The sequence below is a fragment of the Gouania willdenowi genome, chromosome 16 (assembly GCF_900634775.1).
Source record: "Gouania willdenowi chromosome 16, fGouWil2.1, whole genome shotgun sequence".
In the NCBI taxonomy this organism is placed as follows: Eukaryota; Metazoa; Chordata; class Actinopteri; order Blenniiformes; family Gobiesocidae; genus Gouania; species Gouania willdenowi.
Window position 1 is genome coordinate 8450164 of NC_041059.1, and position 26851 is coordinate 8477014.

Here is a 26851-nt window from a genome sequence, read left to right on the forward strand (position 1 = left end):
CGGATGGGAAAAAAAGAGGGAATGCCCTTTTTTTTTTTTTTTCCTTTTTTTTTCCTTTTAGCGGCTCAAGGATGGCCCCGTCTTTCTATTAGCCTTGCTGCAGGAGATTTAGAACTCCAGGCACTACCACGATCCTTTCTGGTTGCACAAGATCCTCACAGAATGTAGAATATAGCATTCAGCAGTGAGCGTTTGATTGGGATAGTTGTTCAACATAGTATGCAACCACCACAAACTCATAGAGATCATCTATTTACTCGTTTTGTGATTGATTCTTTATGAATGATAATCTGTCATTTCCTGACAACCTCATTTTTACTACACGAGGTCACCGGTAGGCCTGTCCACACAGGTCAGTGGGTCATTTTTCATTTCAGGGATGAACAATTTTGATCACAGTCGGGGCCACAAAACAGTGATTTCCTGATTCCAGGGCCACAATACCAGAATGTCATCTCAGCATTTAGAATAATGAACACTTTGAAGATGAATAAGTCGGCTTTTGTCGTTTTGTATGTTTTTGTTTATGTTTCTTGTATGTTTGTTGTCATTTCATTTTGTATGTTTTGTGTTTTAATGAAGTCATGTGCATTTTTTAGTAGTTGTGTGTTTTTTAAGTAATTTTGTGTATTGTTGTGATTTTGGTTTTGGTGTCTTTTTTGTTCTCATTTAATTTTCAATTATTTTTCCTGTACATTTGTACTCTTTGTATCTTCTTTAATAAATGGATAAAATGCTGCTGATCTGATCAGGACATTCCCTTTTAACACCATGGCTATGTAATATGTCCACAACCGTAATCTAAACATTTAGTTCGAGATGTAATGCCCCAGAACCCTATCTTATTCATAATGATAGACAGTGTCATGACAAAGCAAATGTCAAGGTGGGGCATTTATTAGCAAATTAAGTACTATCTACAATATATTGGATTACAGACTCCTACTGTGTACAGCATTTCATTAAAATCAGGCAGATTCAAGTAGTTTCCAATGTTGGTCCTTGAGGACCTCTGTCCTGCAGGCATTGAATGTCTCTCACATCCTGATGTTAATATTATCAGGCTTTTTACAGTGCTGTGAGACACATACTTATATCCAGGTGTGTGTTGGAGGTAGATATACTGTATGGTCAATATCTAAAGATTTAGGGTTTGATTTCATGTTTAAGTGTTTCTGTGTGACAGAATTGGCTTCTTCCTCATGCTGAATAAACGTAATATGTATTTTTTTGGTGGTCAAAGGTTAACTGCCACATAAATTCTTTTAAAAATCCATCAAAGAACTGATAATGTAAGATAATATTAAAAAAAAGCTTATGCTGACCCACTTGGGTTGATTCATGTTAACATAAGGTGGTTAAGCAGGGATCTATTATCATTTAGGTTGTTTTTTTTTTTCTTTTTATTGCAACCACATCATTGAAAAAGTGTTAATGTGTAAAAGGTGGAATTAGTTTTCCTCGCTCCGTTGAGTATCATTATAAAACTTAGCTATGCAGCACATTAGTTGCAAGTAATACCAAAAAGATTAGAGATAACGAGTGAGAAAAGTGAAATTAAAAGTGTTCACAGAGGTTTCCTGTCCACTCCTACATAGGAGCGATGGGTTAACAGCATGGTGGGCCGACAGATGAGAGGAGAGCAGGAGAGGCTTCATATCACAGAGGGCGGGCGGGCGGACAGGCGGGTGGGTGAGAGAGCGAGGAATTGAGAGAGCGTGCACGAGGGGAAAAAAAAGGAAGAAACGGAAGGAAGGGGCGGGGCTTTTGAGCTGCCATAGCCAGTTAGAGGCTGCATAATGTTCAGCACGGTGAATCCTACCCTGGCAACACAATGGAGGGAGAGAGAAAGAGAGAGAGAGACATGGAAACGGTGGACAGATGGACAGATGGTGACTGTGAGACAAGCTGATCAGTGCACTACAGAGAGAGAAAGTCAGTGCTCACATATTTTCACTTTCAAAGAGTTGGAGGGGAAACAATAAAATGAGTGGAATTATGCCTCTGTTTGCAAAATGTCAGGTGAGTTTAGATGAGAGCAATAAGACTTGTCACACTCTGGAACTGCGCATGCGCGACCTGGGGGGCGTCATAGGTCAAGAGGGATAAAAAAACGTCAACAAACTTGTTAACTTTGTTGATATTTCCAACCTAACAGTATTTGTAACTTTAGTCCAGAGATCTTCAGTGTTTTAATAGTGTTTATATGATTAATATTACAATATTCAGACTCGAGGCAGGGGACCAGGGTTTTTCGGCCAATCCGAGCACTTTAAAAACCGATGGGAACAGATCAGCAGCAGTATTGAAGCGAGGGTAGTCCCCTTGCTTCAATACTGCATTTATCTTTATTATATAGGTTTGAGCTCCGGTCGTCCGTGCGTCCGTATGTGCATTTGTCCTTGCATTCGTCCGTGCATCCGTCCGTCCGAGGTAAAGGGGCCAGCTTTTCTCCGAAACTGTTTAAGAAAGGATAGCCAAATTTGGTGTGTGGTTTCAGAGTATCAATACCTGATGGAGAAGTGCATTATCGGAGTTATTGTCCATGTTCCGTTTTTTTTTTATTTGGCGGGGGATGTTGATCACTGTCTTCTTGTTGTTGTTAGTTTCTTTTTTGACTTGTTGTTTTGTCAACTATAAAGTGTCTGAGTTTTTGAAAAGCGCTTATGAATAAAATGTATTATTATCATTGATGGGACAAGAGAGATTTCCGAGTGTGAAAAGGACAGTATGAGTTCTCACTTTGAAAAGGTACACCATTCACTAACCAGGTCTATGATTATTTTTATTAAGCTATTATTTTATTTTAATTTACAAATTTGAAGGAAGTGCACATGATGGAGAGGTCGATAAGTGAAACAGTTTGAAAAGTCATTAAAAACCTGAATCTTTAGCTCGTGTGGAGCATTAGCTTTAGCAGATAACTCGGTCTTTCTGCCTTAGAGACCGATACCACTTTTACTCAAAAAATATTTCAAGGAATCAAAGCTCTAACAGTTAAAATAATCTAAATCTCTGACAGACTCGCTGTGAGCTGTGGCGAGTTTATCCCTCTTAACCTTTGACCTCATGCCCGAGTTGAACGAGAGCGAGATTTCCGAGAGTGTGAAAAGGCTTATTACAGAAGAAGAAAGTGTTGTGTTACTTTACAATAGTAAGACTATACAAAATGTCTCTTTATATGTAATCCAAAGAAGTGCTGTAAATTGATTTCAAATGTCAGATGGAGAATATGAAAGACGTACCTTTTCTCCGCCTGAATGCATTATTATTTTTCAACAGAAAAAAAACAAGGACAAATTGCTCTAGTGTTTTTCAACCTTGCAGTCGGGACCCCATGTGGGGTCGCCTGAAATGTCTAGTAATAATCAAGTCGCCTGGGACAAACTTACTTTATGTTCCGAGAGCAAAAACAAAACACGGAGAAGCAGCGTTTAGTTTCTCAAATCAAAACAACACACGATCTTAAAGAATAGAATAGAGTTGTAGAGTATCTACAAGTTAAAAAAAGGAATTCTTGTGCATGTTCCTGAGTCAGATGGAAAAATTACGTATATAATAATAAATAAACAACAAATAAGCCAAGACAGTTAAACAGTACAAGGTGCAAAACATTGAAAAAACAGAAGTATACTCTACAAAAAGATAAATGAATAAATATAACCTGAGTTGGAGATACATATTGCATATTGAAACAATTGTATTCTATACTTTCACATTGTAAAATATACATTTATTATTAATAATAATAATAATAATAATAATAATAATGAAATGCAGTTAAAAATGATCTGAGCTGCTACAGTTGGTTACTAATCCTGGCTACTCTGTTGGTCCATGACCGCATGATAGTTCATAAAAAGGGCCTCATTGGGCAAGGTTTGCATGAATATCATGATGTAAATAAAAATAGAAATACTAATACTCTAATAAATTAGAGAAGTATTTTATTTAGTAACATCTAAAAAATGAAAACATTTCTACAAAATCTAATTCAAGCTCTTGTTTTGAAACAAGAATCCTTATTGAGTTACCTTTCTGTCATTATAAATGACTGCACTGCACATATTAATTATAAACAATGTGAAATACACAGGCAGGAAATTAATATTCAAGTTGTCAGTTGCTTCATAAAGCCTTAAAGTAGTTGTGAATCAAAGGGATGCACCAACGTGTCAAAGACATTTAATTAATACCTACAATAATTTATATTGAAAGCTTTAATAACCATAGTCCACTTTGTTATACCTTGGAGAAAATACTGTTCCTTTCCTAGCTACTCCTACACATGGACTTTATTGCCTTAAGTGAACATAGCGGCAAATAATAATAACCGGGTCAATAAAGTTTTGCCCCCAAACAACGGATCAATAAAAAGGATGTTTTCTCTCATTGCTTTTTTTCTGTTGGTAAATAACTAGGTAACGCTGTTATATAGGAAAGTGTAGCATCTATCTAATAAATCATAGATCGTGTGTGTGTGTTAGGGGTGAGAACCTCTGGGTACCTCACGATACGATACGCGATACAAGGCTCACGATAACGACTATTGCACAATATGACGATACTGTGATTATCAATATACTGGTCAGAAATCAATCTACGATAATCTATGACATTAAAAAAAATAGTGAAAGTGAAAAAATATAATTTTTATTTTATATCTTTGAAAGACAATAAATTGAAAAAGTGTCCTATGAACTGTCTGTAAATAAGTGTCAACATACCAATGTAAACGAATAAGTATCTCTACTAGTGCTTTCTGTAAACAAAAATAGGGTCTTTCTTACCAGTGACACCAGTATAGTGCAATATTCCAGTAAGTAATATATTGGTTCCTTCAACAAACAGTGACAACATTTCTGTGAAGGCGTACCTGCACATTTTAGTGAAAAAGCAGAAAAGGTTTTGGGGGAAAAAAAAAAAAAATTGATACTTTGCGGGAGCATATCGATACTCGATTGTGCTGAAAAATATCGCGATAAATCGCCGTATTGAGATATTGTCACACTCCTAGTGTGTGTGTGTGTGTGTGTGTGTGTGGCAAATATCTCCCTGACACAGTGTCTGTTCGACCTGAATTATTCTGACCAGCTTGCGCTTGGCCCCATGGTGTGCATTCGTTATTTTGGAATTATTTGGTGATTACATTTCAAAACCTTTATTTTCGTTTTATTTTGAAATCAACGCGGGTTACACCGGGCGGATGGTTAGACCGGAGAGGGGGGAGGGGCATCTGATTAATCACACACTCACTGATATACTACCAAAGCTCTCAAGTCTCATGTATTTGACGTTAAATGTTAAATAAATAGTTTTATTTGTACAAATTTATGTCTGTTATCAGATTCCATCTAAACCGCCGCATTGGTACAAACTTTATCAATTCATCCTGCGCATGTCCCATAGAATTAAACCAATGAAAATGCACACGCTATTTTACTTTGCACTCGCAAATATACCCCTTTATAACTGTGCAGAGTATGTACACCTCTTTGTACATCCAACCTTCAAACACATACTCATTTGGCCATAATTGACAACTCTACTTAAGCTCCCACTATATGAATACATACTTCCGATGGGCACTGTACTCGTTTTGAAAATTCAGAACAGTTAAACCATATGAACTACAGATTTGCAACTTTCACCAAAACGTAACTCCAATACTGAAGAAACTTTTGTGAGTTTAAAGCTGTTGCAAAATATGAAATCCATCTTGTTTTTTTGTTTCAAAAACTTTCAAACTTATTAAACCTATTTCCTACTCACAATTTTTGCTCAATTGACACCAAACTTGCTGCAGCACAGCTTCAGACTTTTTATTCATCAAAAATGTAGCCAGCAGTGCATCAAAATATTTTAACTGTAAACATATACTTGAAAATTCTCTCAAAAAAAATATCAATGTTCATTGAAAAAATAACAAAATTATGAAGTCATTGTAGATAAAAAAAAAAACTGAATTACAGCATTTTGAATTTCGCTCTTATGCGAACTATTGAAGTCAATGCAAAAATGGCATTTCTAAACATCAGTCATTTTTGTATTTTCAGATTTTTGTCTTATTAACTGATTTTATTTTCTATTTTATTTTAAATGAACAAATCCGGCCCGCAGCAGAAAGTACAAATGACGGAGAAAACATGAATTATTGTGTAAATTACAAACTAATTCAGTTGTAGTTATCTTAGTCCATCCAAATACACAAATTTAAACAAAAGTCCACCATTTTTAAGTGCTCACAGTTTTTCCATGCTTACGTATATCACATGGCAGTCATTTGTAATCTGAAATTGACAAGACAAGTACTCTCAATTTTTTTGAAAATGCAGCAATTTTCCTCAAATTATACCACAAACTTTCCGGAAATGAATCAAAATTGGACACAAAATCAAGACCCTAAGCAGAAGAAGGTGGGTCGGATGATGAATGAACAAACAAATGAATGAATGAATTATAAATAATTTGATTTGCTGATGTCAACTTTGGAATATCAAAACAAAATTGCCTGAATTTGATGTCACAGCAATTTTTGCAATCTTTCTTTTTTTTGCCTTTGTGAATACAAGGCACCGTGGTTAATAGGTTGTAAAGAAGAACCTAGGGTGAATAAACAGCTACAGCTGGTACTTATCCCTGTTGTTGTGGTGATGCATGCATGTGTAATAATAACAGGCACAGAAAATGCCAGATTTGTTATTGTCTGTGTATATAAGAGTCTAAATGTGTGTTTGAGGGTGTTAACAATACAACAACACTGTGTTTAATGGCTGTGCTATTTTATTTTGCACTGGCAGTTGGGGAGCAAGACGTCCATGCCCGGATCATGCCCTACCCATGTCCCTCTGTCAGGCACTGTGCATTGTCATGTTGCAGTCGTTCTATTTTCCTTTGGTACCTTTATGTACCCATTTTCTGCAACGCCACCAAACTTGCCATATTTTCATCACTTTTTCTTCTTATATTATTGCTTCTTTTAATGCATTTTTAAATGGTAAATGGACTTGATTTATATAGCGCTTTATAACCACACTGAAGCAGTCCCAAAGCGCTTTACATATCAGCTCATTCACCCAATCACTCTCGCATTCACACACCAGTGGGACAGGACTGCCATGCAAGGCGCTAGTCAATCACTGGGAGCAACTTAGGGTTCAATGTCAAGGACACTTTGACACATAGTCAGGTACTGGGATCGAACCCCCAACCTCTCGATCAGAAGACGACCCTCTACCACCTGAGCCACGGTCGCCCCCATTTTTAATACATTACTTCCATTTCTGCTACTTCTCCATCAAATTTCAATTCTTTTTCTGCAAATGTTTTCAACTTTCAAGATATTCTCAGCACTTTCCACCACTTTTTTCACTTAATTTCACATATGTTGTCCCATTATTGTCACTTTTAACCTCTTTTCATGCTTATTTTTGCCAATTTAACCACATTCACAATTTGTCATGCCAATTATTTGCCAGTTTAAATAATTGTTCCTACTTTTATACAATATTGACACTTTGAACCCTTTGTACCACTTTTTCTGTCTTAACCAATTTCTGTGGTTTTTAAAATCCAATTACACCACCCTTACCACCATTTTTGGTCACTTTTAACCCATTTTATTTCTGATTAAAACAAGGATTTACATCTTTAAGATGACTATATACTGTTGTGGCAGTTTTGAATGGAATGAGACAGAGTCAAGTTGTAGGGTTACTGGTCAGATGCGGACACAATGTTTATTTGGTCAAAGGGTTTTTGAGTCTGAGATTCAGAGGTTTCCATGCGTGTGTCCCAATGAATCTGTAGTTGTTCTGTGCTCTCAGGGTTTTGTATGCTGCTGATAGCGCTAAGCATAACAATGACAGAGTCTCTGAGAAGAGACCTTGGCAAATATTATCAGTGTACGATGGTGTCTGGCCTGCTTAGGGCAGTGTGACCAGGAGAGATTCTGTAATCACATATCATATACCGGTACTATGGTACAAATAATAATGACAAACTTCCTGATAACAGTGGATATTATTCAGATAAATGTGTTTATCGCAGATTCATAGAACAATGGACTATCATTTTGCTGACTTTATGGATGGACCCCTTTATTCCCCCAGTTTCCACATGACTGTTCTTCAATGTTCATGTCTGTGTTCAACCACCTTCACGTACAATGGGGGTCCCCGGTCTCTACCACTAAGCTGAGGCATGTTGTACCCACGTCTACTATATTTGCATCATACTGCAGATCTGAGGGCTGAATAACAGCTGATTCAGGGAACCAGTCTGTCTCCTCGTTGGAACAAATCTTTCTATTAACCCGTTTCTGTGGGTAGATAAAAACACAGCTTTGACACAGATATAGTAATAATTGAGGCCTTGAGTTTTAATGAGATCCATATCAAAGGGCGCTTTTGTTATTAATACTGAAAGTCTTTTCAGCCTTTCATCCAAATGGTATCATTAGCCTCTTGCCCTGGCCTGTTTTAAGGGTTTAAGTCTGGTTCATCAATTAAAAAAAAGAAGCTCCGTCTCTGCCTCCTCGGGGTTCACTGTGCAGCCCTTGCAGGTATGACTTATTGCTTCTCTTGCATGGCTGAATTGCACACAGTTGAATCACTTTCACGCACAATTCAGTGATCATGCACAGTGGGAGTAATTTGTTCTTTATTTTTAATCACACTGCAACTACGACGCTGCACTCACACCAGAAACAGCTGTTAATTAAAGAGAGTACGGTGTTGCTTTGTAATATTGCTTCGTAACTGATTGGTGTTATTAGAGAGTATACGCTGCTTTTATTTCGAGCTCTGTGTGAGAACGAGAGCGGAGGAATTACATTAGTGGCTTTACTGTTTTTGAGTGACATAATATTTACACAATTTGTCATATTAACTATAACACTATTAGCCAAGAAATTAGTGATGTGTAGATCCAAAATATAAAAGGAGAACTACCATTGACTCATCTTCTCTTAAACTCTGACCTAGGACTAGAAAAATGGTTGATTTTTTTCATTGTATTTATTTTTTTTTTTTTTGTCTCAAACTTATGACAAAATCAACATCAAAAACAAACATTGTTTCTTTCAGAAGACGCAGAATTAAGCAAAAAGCCTATCTAGTTTTGACCCTCCTACCATCAATGACCATTGGTCAACATGTCCATTCAGCCAAATGCATTTTAGCACATACAGTGAACAATATTGTGACACATACACAGAAAACAGCAATAAGATAGTGATCTCCTTACTTGGTATGTATACAGTATATGAATCAATTAGAATCAGGTTGTATTGTATAGATTCCACCTCATTAAAGCTATTCATTCTGTTTGGTTCTACTTAACAATGGTCCTGTACTAAAGTTATCTAACATTTAGTATAGTTTAACTAATTTATTAGTCCCATACAGTGAAACTGGAGTTAAACTGTGGGTTAAGTGTGTCCCTAATGGACCAACAGTGGTGCTAATCAGCTCGATCTCTACTGGTTTAGAACCTAGACTTACCATCACTACCACACTTTTCACAACTAACTTTCATTTTTGACAGCACAGCTGTGGGTAGTTAAACTTTCCAATTTCCACTGGATGCGTAACTGCTGGGTAACAGCAACAGAGTTGATACATTTTCATTAAAGTTAATGTGTCAATTTCCACGGCATTCATATGTGGTCCAGCACTGCTGCGTAACTGTTCCATCATGCCGGAGCCCACCGCAACAGATATGCAGACCTTTTATTTTTGCTGGACGCAAAGACAAGCCCGTGCCGGACAGGAAGTAGTGCATAGACACAAAATAAAACATCCGGTTTATATACAAAATAAAAATCACCGCGTTCAAGGTAGATCATATTTCCATCCATTTTTTGACCCGCTTGCTCCTTTTCAGGGTGGCGGGGGTCTGTTGGTGCCTAACTCCAGCTAGGCGGGGCTACACCTTAGGCAGAGCGGCAGTGGATCATATTTCACATATAAATATTGACCATATCCATAGTTGAATCATTGAATCACAATAATCTCCACAAAAGCAGAAGATCTACAGGGCAGGACTGAGTCGATTTCATTCTGCTACTCTCGAAGGACGCAATTAACTGTTTGTGTGGTTTTCTTTGCATGCACTACAACTCGCCATATTGTGCGATTACGCATTAATTATGAGGATCTCTTCAGTACTCGCCGCAACAGATACGCATCACAGAAGGAGGCGTTGGAGATTGACCGACAGCGGATTACGGAGCAGTTATGTAGCTAAGACGTTAGGGAGCAGTTACACATCCAGTGGATATCCGGTATTAGCATTGGGCTTAGTTTATTGGGCTTTTAGACAGTGCACATATACCCTAAATAGTCAGTGTTGCACATGTCTATAGACTAGTGATTTGAGGCAACAAAAAGACCATTTGTTATACGTCAAAGTTGAGGAGATAAATATCCTTAACTGGTTCCTCTGACATAAAGTATTATGGATTTTTTTTTTTTTAAAGCATGATTATTTTGATTCTTCCTTGCCAGATTAGAACGCTACTCTTTCTAACTGCTATGAAATTAGCTTGTCTTTAAAGGTGAAGCTGCAGGAAGCATCTAATTCTCCTTCTCTGGGCTTTAGATGTAGTTCCATTAACAATACTTGCCTATCAACAAATTGTGGGGGGATCTGGTGGCAGTGATGGTAATTGCTCAAACTGAGACAATCCACTGGAGTAGAAGACAGATCCTCAGGCTGAACTAATGCCGAACATGATACGTATTTTCAAACTGCATGACTTGCCAAATTAAATGATTCGACCAACAGAGGCGTGATCGACATGCACGGCTTAAGTAATGAGCAAAAAATGGGCAATTTGTCTGACTCAAGTCACATTGCATATTGCAGCCTAATACTGTATGTTAGTCATATTTACCCAGTCACGCACACCGACAGCAATATAAGTGGCATGCAAAGCACTGGATCTTCATTGGGAAGGACTTTGAGTTCAATGCTGAGAAGTTAAGTGCCAGGCTTCTTTAAATGCTCTAGTTTCTATTTTGTAAAGTTTTGACAATATGCCAAAATATTTTATACATTTTATTCCCTCTATAAGAATGATTGGATGGATGATGGATGGATGGATGGCTTGTTGGTTAGGTAGGTAGGTTTTATAGTCCGTTGCACAAAGATGACCAAAACTCCTTTTTGGCACTCTTAAAAGGACACTGAAGATGTGACACACCAATACTACATGCATGTACTTTGTTTGAACAGTACATTAAAATTTAGTCAACAGTGTGTACTGCTCAGTGTTTCCTGTCGTGGTTTGCCAATAATATGCGGAGGGATTGAGGGATTTCTTGTATAGAAAGTAGTAGTAAAATTAATCTGAAGTTCTCTACAAAAATGCAAGAAGTTCACTACAAGTGCTCAAAATATGAGATGTGTTTAACAAGTTCTTTATCTAGTCAATCATTTAACAGGCAAGGCAATGATTTTCATCTGAAATTAAGTTAAAAAGGAAACTTCTGCACTTCCACACTCAAAACGAGCCCCCAACTGTTGTGGCAGTTTTGGATGAATCAAGTTTTAGGGTTGCTGGTCAGATGCAGACACAGGGTTTATTTGTCAAAGGATTTTGGGGAACAGACCTGTCTGGGATTCAAAGGTAAACAGGCTTTCATTGTGTGTGCCTCAGTGAATCTGATGTTGATGTGGCCTCTCAGCTTTTTGTTTCTGATAGCAGTAGTCATAACAATGACAGAGTCTCTTATGGAAGAGTCTTTGGTGAATGCTATCAGTATACAATGGTATCTGGCCTGCTTAGGGCAGTCTGACCAGAAATCACGATTAGAGATTTCAAATCACATATCAGAGTAGTCGTAGATAATCTGGTAATCTGAAGTTCTCTACATAAATGCAAGAAGTTCATTACATGTTCTCAGAATCTAAAATGGTGTTTCAAAACTGTGCATGGAAAATGAAATGTAAATGAGCCTCCCTCCTTCTCCTCCTCTACCCCTCTGTGACTGCATCAGACGTTGCGAAAGAAGGGCTTTAACGGGTGCAACAGTCCTGAGCCTGACGGCGATGACTCCATCGACCAAAGCCCGTTAAACGATCGCAAGACAGAGGACCTGGACAGTCTCTTCAAACGCTACGGCGTGAGTACCATCGTATTTATGTCACCTTATCTAACATTCCCTTTTCTTCTTCTTCTTCTTCTTCTTCTCTTCTTCTTCTACTTCTTCTTTTCTACCTTCCTTCCTCTTTGTCTTTCTGTCCGTCGGCCTCCTGTTTTTTGTTCGGGGGAACCAAGGCTCTGAACAAGAAAGAGCACCGGGACTCTGAGAGCCCTGACCCCGAGGAGCCCTTCTCCCTCACTCCCCGCACAGAAGAGAAATACAAAAAAATTGACGAGGAGTTTGATAAAATGATGCAGAACTATAGGCTGTCAGTGAGTACCTCCCAGCACTCTGTTGTAACCCCGCCCCTCCCCTCATGTTGGTACCCTGCTGCTGCCGCTGACCGGACAACCAGACGTTTTCCGGCTGCCGATGGTGGCCCGACTACTCACAGAGCACTCGCCTTCACCATGCCCTGCCCCTTTTACTTTCTTCATTTCACCTGTTACCAACACCAACCATGCCTATCCATTAAGTTAACCTCCCAAACCTTCTGTCTTTGTGGGTGTGTATCTCAGCTGAAATGGAAGCAAATAAGTTAAATTACAATCACAACTATATTCTCTAGCTTTAATTATCTAACAAAAAGCCAAATACCAAAAAGTAGACTCTTAGGTCAAAAACAGAATTTTACCACTTTTAAATGAGTCAAAACTCAAAAGGTTAGTTGCTTTATTGCCTTATTTTATTCAACAGTTAATCCAAAAATGAAAGTCCCACTAATCATCAGGTTGTTAATGTGCCAGTAGTAATGTTATTTGTTTTCAAAGGTTTTTAAGCCAAATAACTTTTTTAATTGGGTTTCTAAAAAGAAAAAACCAAGTGTCATTTGAATAAAACTAGAAAGTGTTTTTAGGTAAACAAATGTGAAAAATGCAATCCTTCCATTTCCAATATGTGCTTATCATCATTACGATCACAATGTGCTGGATCACATTGCATTTGTTTGTCTTGTTTATTAAGTTTATTTCCAATCCAATCCAACTTTATTTATAAAGCACTTTAAATTGAAATAGTAGTGTACATAAAATCAACGCAATTTAACAACCGTCAAAGTGACAATGTGCGTTTTTACAAGAGACTTAAAGACAGACGGGGGCCGTAAACAAATAAACTAATACATCAGTCCCACAAGGGGTGAAGATGCTTTGCTACGGATGTGGTTAAGATACTTTCTATCTGAAATGTACAGGAAAACATAGGTACAAAAGCAGGCAAGACAAGCAGGAAAACTCTGGAAATACGATGCAAGACAAATGAAGGACAAACAGACAGACAAACAAAAACAGGCGGACAGACAAAACATGCAGAGACAGACAGGCGGACAAGCAGAGACAAGTAAACAAACGCAGGAAACAAATGAGGAGAATTTAATTAAGTGCAGAAGCAGCTTTATACATATACAGTGAAGGCACAATCTCTTACATTACAGAGTGTTTACCCTTTTACAATAACAATATAACAATAAAATCTGAAGGTATGAAAATGGGTTTCAACAGCATACCATACCATAGTCATTGTTGACAACTCTGATTTCAAAGTAACCATTGTTTGGCTTCACAGTAAAAGCTGTTGTAGTGTGTAGTGTTTTTAATCTCAGTGGGCATGGGCAGCTTTTCAGCTTTTTCCACACTATGTTGGCTTTAATGGTGAAGGAAATCAGAGCAAAAGCTGACTTTTCGTGCTGATTGGATTTAGTGCAGACAGTGCATGGCCCGCCAAACACATGGCAAGAGAGGCAAAATAATGAGTACAGTGCATTTCATACAAAATGTGCTCTACGTGATTAAAAGTGCAACAGAAAACATTAAACAGAGTTAAAAAATCAAAAATAATTACATCAAATACAGTAATTAGAGTTTGAAATAACTATAAAAAAAACTGTTGAAAACATGAAGTCATCATTCATGCTTCTGAAGAACAAACAAACTGAACAGATACAGTAGAGCCGCTATAGGGCTAGAACCATGTTCATTCTGTTTTAAAGCTAAGCTAGTTAGAACAGAAAACAATAGAAGCTTTATTGTCATTTCAAGGAGTACAGTGACATTTTGTTTAATAAAATTTCTTATATCAGCTACCAGGGTTGCGGTCAATTACATTTTTCAGTTACAATTACGTTTCAATTACCCATGTTTGATTATAATTCAGTTACAATTACAGTGACCAGCATTTTTCCCAATTACAGTTAAATTTAAAAAAAAAAAAATTTTATCCTCAGAAAGTCAATTCCTCTTGTGTTAGCTTTTTCTTATAATAACAGGTCCTAAATCAGCTGTAAAATACACTAAAAACAATGATCTATCATCTAATTTCTTTCCTATCTATTGGTTACCTTGTTAGACTTCCTAATCAATGAAAATAAAGCTTTTAATATTTTTGGTGTGGACGTCTGAGCCTTATTTGTGTCAGTATACCCCTAGATTAAAAAAAAAATTAATGGTAAAATGTGGGAAAGCTTGGTAAAAAACATGTTTTAATAATTGTTAACTACATATTTGTAGAACTGTACATAGAACTGTAACATGGTTCCTCAGTTTTGCGTTAAATGATATATTATTGACAATTTTATAGAATTTTCATGGCAATTATAATTACAAAGTCAATTTTCTAAACTCAATTACAATTTCATTATAATTATTACAGCAACAGATTTTTGAAATGACAATTACAATTGTAATTACACCATAATTGTAAATAATTATCAATTAATTGAACCCAACCCTGGCAGTTACAATGTCCTCGTCATTGTTAGCCAGGTTGATTGTAAACTCTTGTAAACGTTGGTGTCTAATTAGCAGTAGATTCTCCTTAAAACTTAGTTTCAAAAATACCATTTTGGACAAAGGATTTTTGATCATAAGCTCATTATCTAGTGCGACTTTTAATTAGCTCTGTCGAGAAAGTGATGATAAATAGGTTTTGTGAATTTGGCTAAGGGAAGTGAAATTAAACCATTTATTATAATGGCAATTTGAAAAATGTCTTTGAAGGATGAGATTAGGCTTTCTTGCATATTATATGACAACATGTTAAAACATAATGTTTTATCTGTACAGCAATCTTAAATTTTACAATCACAACAAATTTCAGTCCTGTCAATCAAAACCTGCTCCTTTTGTTTGATACTAACATTTCTATTTCCAGACCATTTCAGGAGAGGGTTATTAAATTATTCATGTGCCAGACGTACAGGGTTGCTTGATCACACTCGCAGATTAGATGTAAATTCCTGCATAACTTGGTGATTAAGGGAAAACCGTCCCTTTAAAAAAAGCTGCACAACACCAAATAGTGTGTGTCTCCTTGTGATTATTCATGTAAAGTTATCACTGAGTATCCTCGGGAGGACTCGGGCTGCATTGCACAGTTTCTGTTGCCTCTGCAAGTTCATTAATGTTCAAGAATAAACAAGAGCGGGAGAGACGAGAACTAGGTCCCAAGGTTTTTATATAGAAAAGTAGAGTGAAATCATGTTTTATGGTTATAATCAACACTTTTTGAAGAGTGGCTTAAAGCGATTGGATGGCTTGGTCTTCATTGTTTAAAAAACATGTGAAAAGCTGTAGTGTCCAGGTTCTTGTCCTACGTCTGGCCCTCAGCCAGGGATCTTTTACTGCTCCACTCCTCTGCCAGGTTCTCAGTGATTCATTTTTTTCCCTAGGCATTCAATAATGCCATTAACGTCACCATAATGAGTAACACTTAATTTACAGCTCCGCTTCCTGTTTGCCAGTCTCTGTTTGTTCGCTGGAAGTTGGGATTAGTCATGACCAGTGGCAGTAATCAAGATACACAGCAATTAATCAAAGAACGTCATCGTAAAGGTGATTTCTTTTTGTAACGTTAAATAAATGTACAAATAAATTATAAATAAATAGACTTGTACTATAGTGATTTTATTCATTTACATGTTTGTAATGTCAATGTCAATAGTTATAATTTAAAAAAAACAATACCAAAACAATAGAATATTTCTTTGACATTAAATATGAATTTGAATTAGAATTTTGCATGCTTTTACAGTAAGTTTAAGAGTGCTATAACACGTTTCTTGTATTGTATTAGCATGGCAGTTGCCGTGTGTCTTAAAATGCATAAATCAATTATGATTATTAAAATGAAAATGGTGCTTGTGCTTCCCCAACAGTGTATATAAATAAAATAATAGTAATTACTGATTCATTTTATTTAAAAAGCACCTTTCAGGCCACCCAAGGACACTTTACAATAAAACAGAATAATAACTAACAAATATTCCAGTTGTTTTACCAAAAGTCTTTACCTTGGCACTGATTCAATGCCATTTATTTTCAAATGTAAGTGGTTCTTTAGATGTTAATTTTTAAATGTTGGTTGATAAATAGAATAATAAAATGAAGTAAGCATGTTATAAAGTAATGTTGAACCTGCATCTGTTCCACTATACGAATAATTAGACACAACATTAACAAATGGACAACTTCAACTTCCCCAGAAACGTGAAAAAGACATTTTAAATATAGCCAGGAAACGAATGCAGACCACGCCGCCCACCTCTCCTCCCCTCAGCATCATAATCCTTAGCATGACAGCTAGGAAGCGGGATGTACATGCCTAATCCCACTTGTAATAAAATACTCCTGAGGTAGAGAGAAACCGGTGGGAAAAGTGAGCAGGACACAGGGCACGATGAGTGCTGAGCTATTATACGCGACTTAAAGTGACAGTGTGGTATAGGCAAATCCAAAAAAGTTCTTTTTTTAATGGAGGACCCTGCTTTTGTCTTTGGTTTGGAAATTGAATAATAAATAGATTTAAATGATCCCTTCTGAGGTGACCTTGAGCGATGGTCTGAATGTGTGCGCTCTTGTGGAGGTGTGTAATTTAAAAACTTTTAAAAGAAAGATGTTTTATTGCCACTATTGCGTGATACTTATATACTCTAAGAACAAATATTAAGACTTTTAACTTAAAAACTACTCTATATTTCAAACTAGGGAGCTACGTTATATAGTATGTGACATTAACCCTCCTATAATCCTCAGATAAACACATTTTACCATTGTGGTCAATCTGACCCCAGGGGTATTTGCCTCCAGAAAATATCAACATGATAATGTTATGCTTAATCAATTGTACCCATCAAACTAGGAAAAGTCATGAACATTTTTTTGAATGATAAACATCGAATGGGGTTAAATTGACCCCAAGGATAATATGAGGATTAATTAAATTAAACAGAAAAACTAAGTAGAATGTCTTCAGAACTTTCAAAATAAGAGCATAATAGGGTGTAAAACTTAACTGAGATATTAATTCACTTCAATTTACCCGCACATGCAGGAAATGCATCCTAATAAAGAGATAGAGCTCCATGTGAGGGGAAAATAGGTTAACTTTCTTGTTCCATCTTTGTGTTCCCTTCACACTGAAGAGGTCTTAAGCTTCTTCACAAGAGCCTCTGGAAAGCTGCTAGTCAATTATTTACTGAACAGCTTCCTATCATGGTTTTTTTTTTCCACCCTGTCCTCAATGTGAAAGTAGAAGAATGAAGGGCAGGCCTATGTAACCTTTTTTCACTACAATTAAGGGCATCAGTGTGAAATAAAAGCAGAGGGAATAGATTTAAATTTGCATTTGATTCGGCAAAGACACGTTTTAATTCTCAGTGTAGCACTAAACAAGTGGCAGCAGAAGCAATTAAAATTCACATTTAAAAGAAACAGTGAAGAGGTGATGGTTCAAATTAGAAGTGGAATCTAATAAAATTTATAGTCACAGAAGTTTATTTAAGACTCCCATTGAGAACTCTGGTCATTTTACTTTTGGTGAGGCTTCAGGAAACATTTGAGATTGTCCTCGTCTAACAAGCAAATATTCTTTGAAAAATATTTATCCACTTTTCAAATATATGATACGTACATAAATAAAAGTTGGATTTTGTAGAAAACTGCAGAAGCAAGCTAATGTTAAAAATAAATGGCTGACTTTGCCCAACCTTTAAATTGTGAAATGTAAGAAGCTGTAACATAAGCAGTCAAAATATGAATAAAGAGCGCACACCCCACACCCCCGACCCCCACCCCTCTCACCATCCCCTCCCTTTTACTTTCTGCTTGGCCAGTGTGCAGTGCTTTTAACTGCTGTCCTTTCGCTCCCTGGTCAACACCTGCAGCTCTCTCTATACACTCTCCTCTACAAAACCTCGTCCTTGCTATTTGATGGGAGATGTTGGATGTAGATGAAATGTTGTAAGATGATACATTACGGTACTACAGTAAACTTAATACAAGTCTTTTCCTGCCAAAATATATGTTGATACATATGACATATACAGATACAAAAGTCTCCTTCGCTTACCCTTAATGTGCTGGAGGAGTTTGAGTGCTCTAATGGTACCCAAGGAAAATTGGTCCTAGGTGAACGATCAGACAAAGGATGGCATGAAGACCCTGATGTTTGACAAACTCAAGAATTTTTTAACTGGCCCAGTGGGTTACTGGTGCCAGGCCTCTAGCAGGGCCCATAGGTGAGCACCTGGTAGTTGGACCTTCACTCATGGGGTCCGACCAGGCCTAGCCCGAACTGGTGACATGGGCTCATCACCCAGTGGATTCAGCACTGATGGCCGATGCTTTGTGGTTTTGGCGAGCCAAGGCATGGACCTCAGCAGCCTAATCTTCTATCCTGGAAATTGGCTTTTGGGGCATGGAAGGTCACTCTCTGGCAGGAAAACAACTGAAGCTAGAGGAGGAGTGTGAGCTTTACCGACTAGATATGCCGTAGTCAGTCTCACCTCCAAACACATTATCGGCTCTGGAACAAAAGTCCTTCAGAGTGGCTGGACCTACTCCTTTTCTGTGCAAGTGGCTGAATGAGTTTTTTCCCATGGTGTCTTGGCTTGACCTTATAGATTATCTGGGAGAAACTCAGAGTAGAGCCACTGCTCCTTCACGTTGACAGGAGTTAGCTGAAGGGTTTCTAAAATGCATGTCCCCTGAATGGCGGGCGTGCTAAGCATGTCCAGCTGGGAGGTCACCCCAATGACGCTTTAAGACATGCTTAAAGGATCGTATCTCTCTGCTGGACTGGAAACGCCTAGTGGAGCTTTTGGAAGTGGCTGGGCAGAGGACCGTCTAGGCTTCTCTGCTGAGGATCTTGCCCCCACCACCCCGATACCAGATGAGTGGCAAGGAACGGAACGAAAGCCTTTTTGCACCCATGGACCAGTAAACATAAGGCCCATTGGTCAAAACATTTTAAACACACCTCTGTTCAAGAAGCTACCAGAAATTAGCTTTATATTTATTTATTGTCATCTAAGTCAACTACTTTGTACACTAAATACCAACCCAATACTACATAGAAAAAAAATAACAGGGCAAAAGAAAAAGAAAAAAACACTTCAAAATCAGTGGGGATGCAACCCTGAGTATGCAAGCCAAAAACAATAACCACAGGGTGTCTTGTTATTCAAATGATGTCAAATCATCAAAGAAGCCACTGATAATTCTGTGGAGCAAAAACCCTAAACCTGACCCTGTCGTAGTCATCAAACTGGGTCCCTGGCAGTGTGAGTACTGCACAGTGCAGAGCTGTGCGGCCCATATTCCATATATAGAAGTCCTTATTTCTGATTGAGTTGGAACAGAGGTGAATTAGGTCAGATGGCTGGACAACCAGAAGTCATTGCCCGTCATTTTTCAGCAGCCTGGGCCTGCCAGGTCATCGAACTCAGGTGTCAACTCAGGTCGATCATCAAGACTTGCGTATCTAAATTAGTCATAAGTGGGGGGGGGATTAATCGGCGTGTCTCCTCTGGGTGATGTTCCTAACACTTGTGTATGGATGAAGTCAGAATGTGACATGCTCCCTGCAAAATGTTACAAATAACCTGATGCATTAACCTGCTGTTGTGAGAAGTTTAAACCTGGCATGAGACATGAAAGGCAGCACAGCCTTTTGCCCTCCACCAAGTCACTTTGCATGCCAGAACGTAGTGTGTGTACCTAAGTGTTTCACCCGCGGGCTTGTTTGCTGCTGATCACTAATTTTTTTTTTCACCTGTTGAGTTATGTATACCTGTGGAAGTGTAACCACCTACTTCTGCCTCACCTCCAGTCCACAGTTCAGCAGCCCACCTTCTCCATGCCCGTCACCGTGCCAGTAACCAACCAGAACGCAGCCACCCTTCAGTTCAGCAACAACCCAGCCAGCGCCCTGGTTACCACCACGTCCTTCGTCACCTCCACACTCACAGACCCACGCCTCCTGTCGCCACAGCAACCAGCTCTGCAACGCAACACCGTGTCGCCGGGGTTACCACAGCGACCAGCCAGTGCAGGTAGGAGAATAAGGAGATCGGGTGAAACACAGCAGGAGTGTCTTTGGTTCGTCTTCATCCTCAAAAACTCAGCGCAGTTGAATTAATCAGACACCCCTTAAGTTTTACAATAGTAGACATTCAGAATTTTTAGCCTAAAAAAATGTTTTGGTAATTGTCTGTAAGTCATAAAATGATTTTCTTTAAATCTGAATAAGATCAGCTGTCAAAAAAGGCAAGAAAATCATAGAAAACAAGAGCACTGAGAGAGTGCCAAATATCCTATTTCAGATATTGGCAGATTTGTGGATCAGTAATCCTGATCCACTTATCAGTATTACAAATGTCTTGTAAGACATTTCTATCCCCATTAATAACCATACAGTAGGTCCAAATGTATGGAAAGCCCCCATTTTATTTTTTTTGTTTTAAATTGCAATAAAATGTGCAATTCTGAGCCGATCAAGATAAAACTCATTGGGGTTTGGGCTTTTTCTTTTTCGTTTCTTTCTTCTTTCTTCTTTCTTCTTTCTTTTCTTCTTTCGTTCTTTCTTTTCTTTTTTCTTTCTTTTCTTTTCTTTTTCTTTCTTTCTTTCTTTCTTTCTTTCTTTCTTTCGTGTATATTCTTTTTATTTCTAATATTTTTCTGAGTGGCTGTAACACAAGTAATTTCCCCCTATGATAAATAAAGTACTTCTGATTCTGATTAGATGTGAATTTTTTAAATTTCACCAGTCCGTGAGAGATTTGGATTTTTGGAATCTTAAAACTGATCCAGAAATCATATTGATCTGTTCCCATTCAAAATTTAATCAATCTTTCATGGTGTAAGGTCTATTTTTTGGTTAATATTTGTCAAAATCTGTTGAGTTTTTTTATGTACAATCCTGCTAACAGCCAAACAATCCCAATAAATAAATGCCAAATAAATGCAAAAATATTACCTCCAAATCTATGAGTACCCACCACACAACTTGATTGATCTTTAAATCGTGCCAACATTTAGGGGAAAAATGTCCAATGATTATGCACCAGCATTTCTAGTGATGGTAGAGAAGTAAAAACCAAAGTGGTTAACATCCAATGATTATGGTTCCTGATAAATAAAGAGAGAAATTATGTTTGCCATTAACTGTGTTACAAAATAGAAAAATTCAGAGTGGAATGTTCATTCCAACTACATTAGGTTTAAATATGCAATCATTTACACTGCTGTGATTAAGGATTGAACTCCACTGACTCAAGTGACTGACTACCACCCAGCCCTTTGCAGTTTTCACTTTTCACACATTTCTGCTGCTAATGTAGGTCAAGTAGCGTTTATTGTAAATAATGTTTCTGTCTGCACTACGTTATGAAAAGGTGCTCCACTTACAGTTTAAAAACCAGAGTGATGGCTATTTGTTTGTTAGGCTAGGGCAGGGGTTCTTATATTTTTGAGTCGGGAGACACTGGGAGGGGGTCATTTACCTATTTTCATCACTTTTTCTTGCTATATTTTGTGCCTTCTAATGCATTTTGCTACATTACTCCCATTACAGCCAATTCAAATTCTAATGCCTGTCATTGCCCGATCCCGTTAGATCTCAGAAGCTAAGCAGGTCTGGGCCTGGTAGTAGTTGGATGGGAAACCACTGAGAATTCCAAGTGCCACAGTGGGGTGGCAGTCACCCCAGTGGTATCTGTCATTGTGTCCTTGGGCAAGGCACTTCACCCACATTGCCTAGTATGAATGTAGTGTGTGAGTTAGTGTTTGTGGTGGTCGGAGGGGCCGATGGTGCACTATGGAGCCTCTCTTCTCGTCAGTCTGCCCAGGGCAGCTGTGGCTACAATCGTAATTTACCACCACTAAGTGTGGAGTGAAAGAATAATCCCTTAATTCTGTAAAGTGCTTTGAGTGTCCATGAGAAAGCGCTGTATAAAATTGATGCATTATTATTAATATTATTGTTAAAATTTCATTACCTTTTCTGCACATTTTTTCTATTTTCAAGACATTTTCAGCACTTATAAACCCTTTCCACCTAATGTTGCATATGTTGACTCATTTTTGTCACTTTTAATTTCTTTTCACCATATTCATGCTTATTTTACCAATATAACCCAAATTCACGATTTGTCATGCCAATTTGCCCAGTTTAAACTAATTTTTCCTACTTTTTTCTGTCACTTTTATGTCAATATTTACACTTTCAACCTTTTTTAACACTTTTTCTGTACGTTTTTGGCCACTTTTTTGCAACTTTTAACCAATTTCTGTGCTTTTTAAAAATCCCATTTCACTAACTTTTTCCACAATTTTTGGTCACTTTTAACCCATTTTATCTTTGAATAAAACAAGGATTTTCATATTTAAGATGACTATATACTATGGCCCAAATAATAAGAAACTTCCTGGATAACTGTGGATATTATTCAGATAAGTAAATAATTAAATGTGGTCATCACAGATTCATAGAACAATGGACCATCATTTTGCTCATATTATGGATGGACCCCAAAAAGTTGTCCCCTTTATTTCCCCTTATAGATGGTCCTGTCTCCACATGACTGTTCTTCAATGTTCATGTCTGTGTTCAACCATCTTCAGGTACAGTGGGGGTCTGCGGTCTCGGGCAATTTTATTTTGGGGGTCGCGGGCTGAAAAGGTTGAGAACCACTGGGTCAGGGTTGTAGATAGATAGATAGATAGATAGATAGATAGATAGATAGATAAAAGTAAGTAAAGGGCACAAAAAATAGTCTGTACAATTTGCTTGTTATTAATTAAACTTTGTGATTTTTGATTGTAATTTATTCCTTTTCTAATCCCAAAGTATTCCACTCCAAAGATCTATTAAAAAATCCACGTGATGCACGTTATCTAAACCGACTGGATTGATACGGTTGTCATGGTAAAGCGGTTGCATGCAGACCTTATTTCATAAAGTGCAAGTCCTGAATGCGAAGCTCACTTTACGTAACAGCAGGATTTCATTGAATGCACATTGAGCAAGGTAAGCAGGGGAGTAAGCTAAGCGGCTGCCTATCAACTTCCTATCAAGGCTGCAGGCTCACTCAGTCTGGTTTCCTCATGCTCACTCAATTAAAAGCAGACCGCTAATGCCGACTCACATCCACTCTCCTTCTCCCACCGACGTGGGTACGCTCCCCGTGTGTGCGTATGCGTGCGTGTGCCCGCTGCCTTTATGTGGCAAAGCCATCCTTCAGGCTCTGACTAAACGGATTTGTGCCCCATTTTTTGCGTCTCCGACAGGTTAATTATCTAGCTTTGTTCCGACCGGCGTAATCTCATTGTAAGTCAGAATTAGGTGATGTAATGTTGCAACAAATGCATTCAGCAGTTTTAATAACATGTTCTCTGAAACCCCCCACCCCCAACTTTCTCTATAATCTCTCTTGAACACACACACACAATCAGGTATTCTGCTATGCATTACACATTATCAAATATATTGTCTTCATCACAGTGGTTTATGGCAGTGGTTCTCAAACTTTTTTTGGCCCAATTACCCCCTTTCTCTTACTTTTGACTCCAAGTACCACTTATGTCCGACTACAACATTTTGCTCAGAATTCTGTGGAAAAAAACAACTATAGAGCATAATGATGAATGAATTAGTGATGACACACATTCTAAAGAATCTCATTTTGTAAATGAGTAGAATGAAACAGTATTTAGTGCCTCCTGAATAGATTTATTTCTATAGTTTTTATCATTTCCGGTCATATTCCTTCTGATGTGGGACCAAGACTGACACTTGTATTTTCAGTTCATGTTTCTAATCTAGATTATTTCTATCTATTTTTTTGTGTCATTTTGTGTATTTGTAAATGTGTTTTGCACTTCTCAGCCACCGTAGCTTGGCTTGAGCCATTGCTGCTCTTCCTGGAGTCGACACCTAATACATTGCCATGTTAGTGCAGTATACAATTACATATAGCACATCACACAACAAAGCAACACAAACACCAACTAAAACAATTTACAAAACATAAACGACATTCATACAGTCGGACATTGTTTCATTTAACGATTTCTCCAAGTTGCGGCTTTTAACATCAGATCGGTTATTTAGCAATGTACACTTGCAATATATTAATATACATTTACAGTTATTTATCGACATTTATAGTTATTTATATATATATATATATATATATATATATATATATATATATATATATATATATATATATATATGTTTATAGATCACATAAAGCTAATTAACTAATCAAACTTACCCTAATTCATTTTATTCATTAGCTTTGATTATGCAAAATTTCTTTCAGTAGTTTTTTAAAATCTAAATTTGAATAAATGAAAATATCAAACATTTTGAATAAAAGCCTGACCAGGGGTTTGACACTTGTGCATTACATTCATACTGATATAAAATGATTATTTCTGAATTATTCTAAATAATAAATCATGTGCCAGCTAAGTTAATTAAAACACCGAGACAATTATATCAGATTTTACACATCATATTTTTCTCAATTTGACACCAGTGTTTTCTCCCAAACTACATCATTATAATGATTCAGAACTCGTTACCTCGGTGTATTAATAATGACTTAACGCTTTTTTCAGGAAGTAAATCGAGCGTGTAGCACTTTTTTTTTTTGACACTTGATTTAATGATACGTTTTAACAAGCAGATGCTTTTATGATGAAGTGTTTTGTGTGAGTTTTTAATGCTATTTAAATCATTCTTGTTCCAGGTGCTCTGTTAGGAGGAGATTTGGGGAATTCAAATGGAGCGTGCCCTAGTCCAGTCCGTGAGTAAATCTTTTTCCACCACACACACACACACACACACACACACAAACACGTCTGTCACTGTGCCTGCTGCTCCCAGTTCTCTTTATTTCAGCCGCGCTTCATCAAAGCCAAATGGTTTTTTAGTCTGACTTTCAGACGCAGCAATGCAGACTATGTAGTATGTGGCAGCAGGCACGACCACGTGTGTGCAGCTCACAGACGAGAAGGAAAACACCTGTTGACTGGTGACAGCTGAGGGTCACAGGACAAGCTGCTGTAAACACACCACAGGACAGGAACATGCTTCAGGTTTAGGGAGGAATGTAAAGGAACAACACACTTTGGAAAATAGAGAAAGAAACAACAAATATCCTTCAACTGGGTCGGGATTTGAGTCGAAAATGTGTGTCACACCAATTGATTCCTGCTCAAGGATAAGGCTGGGCGATATATATCATGTTTTTAATAAATAATAATATATTTATTTAGGAGATATAGCGTAGGACTATATTGTAATATTGATTTAATTCACATACCATTTAAAAGTTTCTTCTGTAGAGCCGCCAGTATGCCTTGTTCTCCTCTGTCTATCTTTACCCCGCCTCTTCGCTCTCCCGCTCTGTCCCTCTGCAACAACACACACATGCGTCAAACACCCCCCTCCTCCTCTCACTCACTTCTGCAGCCGCAGCGACAATAATGAGACAGAGCCGAACGAGGACTTAGTTCGTAAAAAAAAAATAATGGTTAAATTTATAAATGGTTTGGCTTCAGAGTGTCACTGTGTGCGAGTGAGTGAGTGTGTGTGCGTGCGCTGTAGAGATCCAGAGGTGTCCACGGGTTGATAACGTTGTAAACAGGACTCAAAACAACTCGTTATCATCACACTGCACGCTTATTGTATGCTCAAACACTGCTTCTATGTCGTTTCAGACGGGACGGTAACAGAAAAGTAACATTTAATTCTGTCCATGCGCTCAGTACAAATCAGGAAGAAGGCAGGTCTGACTCAACTCTGTAAATGCGACCGTTCACAGACGAGCCCATGTCCGCTTTAGCGGTTAGGTTGTTTTTATGATTCAGTCCTGTTTATGCAGACTGTAAATCATAACCAGCTACATCTGAGTTTGAATCTCTTGTCGTTTATTGAACCGGTAAATGCGACTGTTTACAGACGAGTCCATGTCCGCGAGTCATACTCAACCGGCCCATGATGCATTGCGAGCGAAACGTAACCTCTTCATGGGACCGGCTTCAAGCCAGAAATCAAACATCCCCTTTTCAAAATTAAAGCATCTCTTCTTGTCATCCATTAGTTTTTAAAGCTTTTGTAAATAGGGCTCTTGTTTCCGAAAATATCCGAGTTTTATGGATTAAATAACCACATGTTGATATTCTTTAGAACTTTCAAAGGTGGAGAATCATCAGAGTTATTTAGCCTCAGTGTGGTTCAGGTTTTTGTTGTAGGTTTGAAATTAATCTTGGGAAACTTGGAAGTATACTTCAGTGGGAACGCTCAGCATCCTAATCATACTTATAGTATATTGTAGACAGTATATACTCATTGAGTTTGTAGTGTACAGAGTGTGTCATAGATCAATAAATCATAATAATAAATGTTGGGAGTCTGTT

At 37.7% G+C, this 26851-nt stretch overlaps 1 protein-coding gene across 8 annotated transcripts in view; it reads left to right on the forward strand.

Moving 5' to 3' along the window:
* Nucleotides 1-26851, forward strand: part of mef2d (myocyte enhancer factor 2d) — a 131548-nt gene that overhangs the window by 71082 nt on the left and 33615 nt on the right. For 6 of the 8 annotated variants that reach the window (XM_028469919.1, XM_028469924.1, XM_028469925.1 and 3 more), the window contains exons 4-6: nucleotides 12284-12421; nucleotides 20253-20475; nucleotides 25180-25236. In XM_028469919.1, coding sequence (XP_028325720.1) covers nucleotides 12284-12421; nucleotides 20253-20475; nucleotides 25180-25236 — 418 coding nt within the window. Of the gene's footprint in view, nucleotides 1-12002; nucleotides 12129-12283; nucleotides 12422-20252; nucleotides 20476-25179; nucleotides 25237-26851 lie in introns of all 8 variants that reach the window. The other 2 variants (XM_028469926.1, XM_028469920.1) reach the window with 1 other exon arrangement.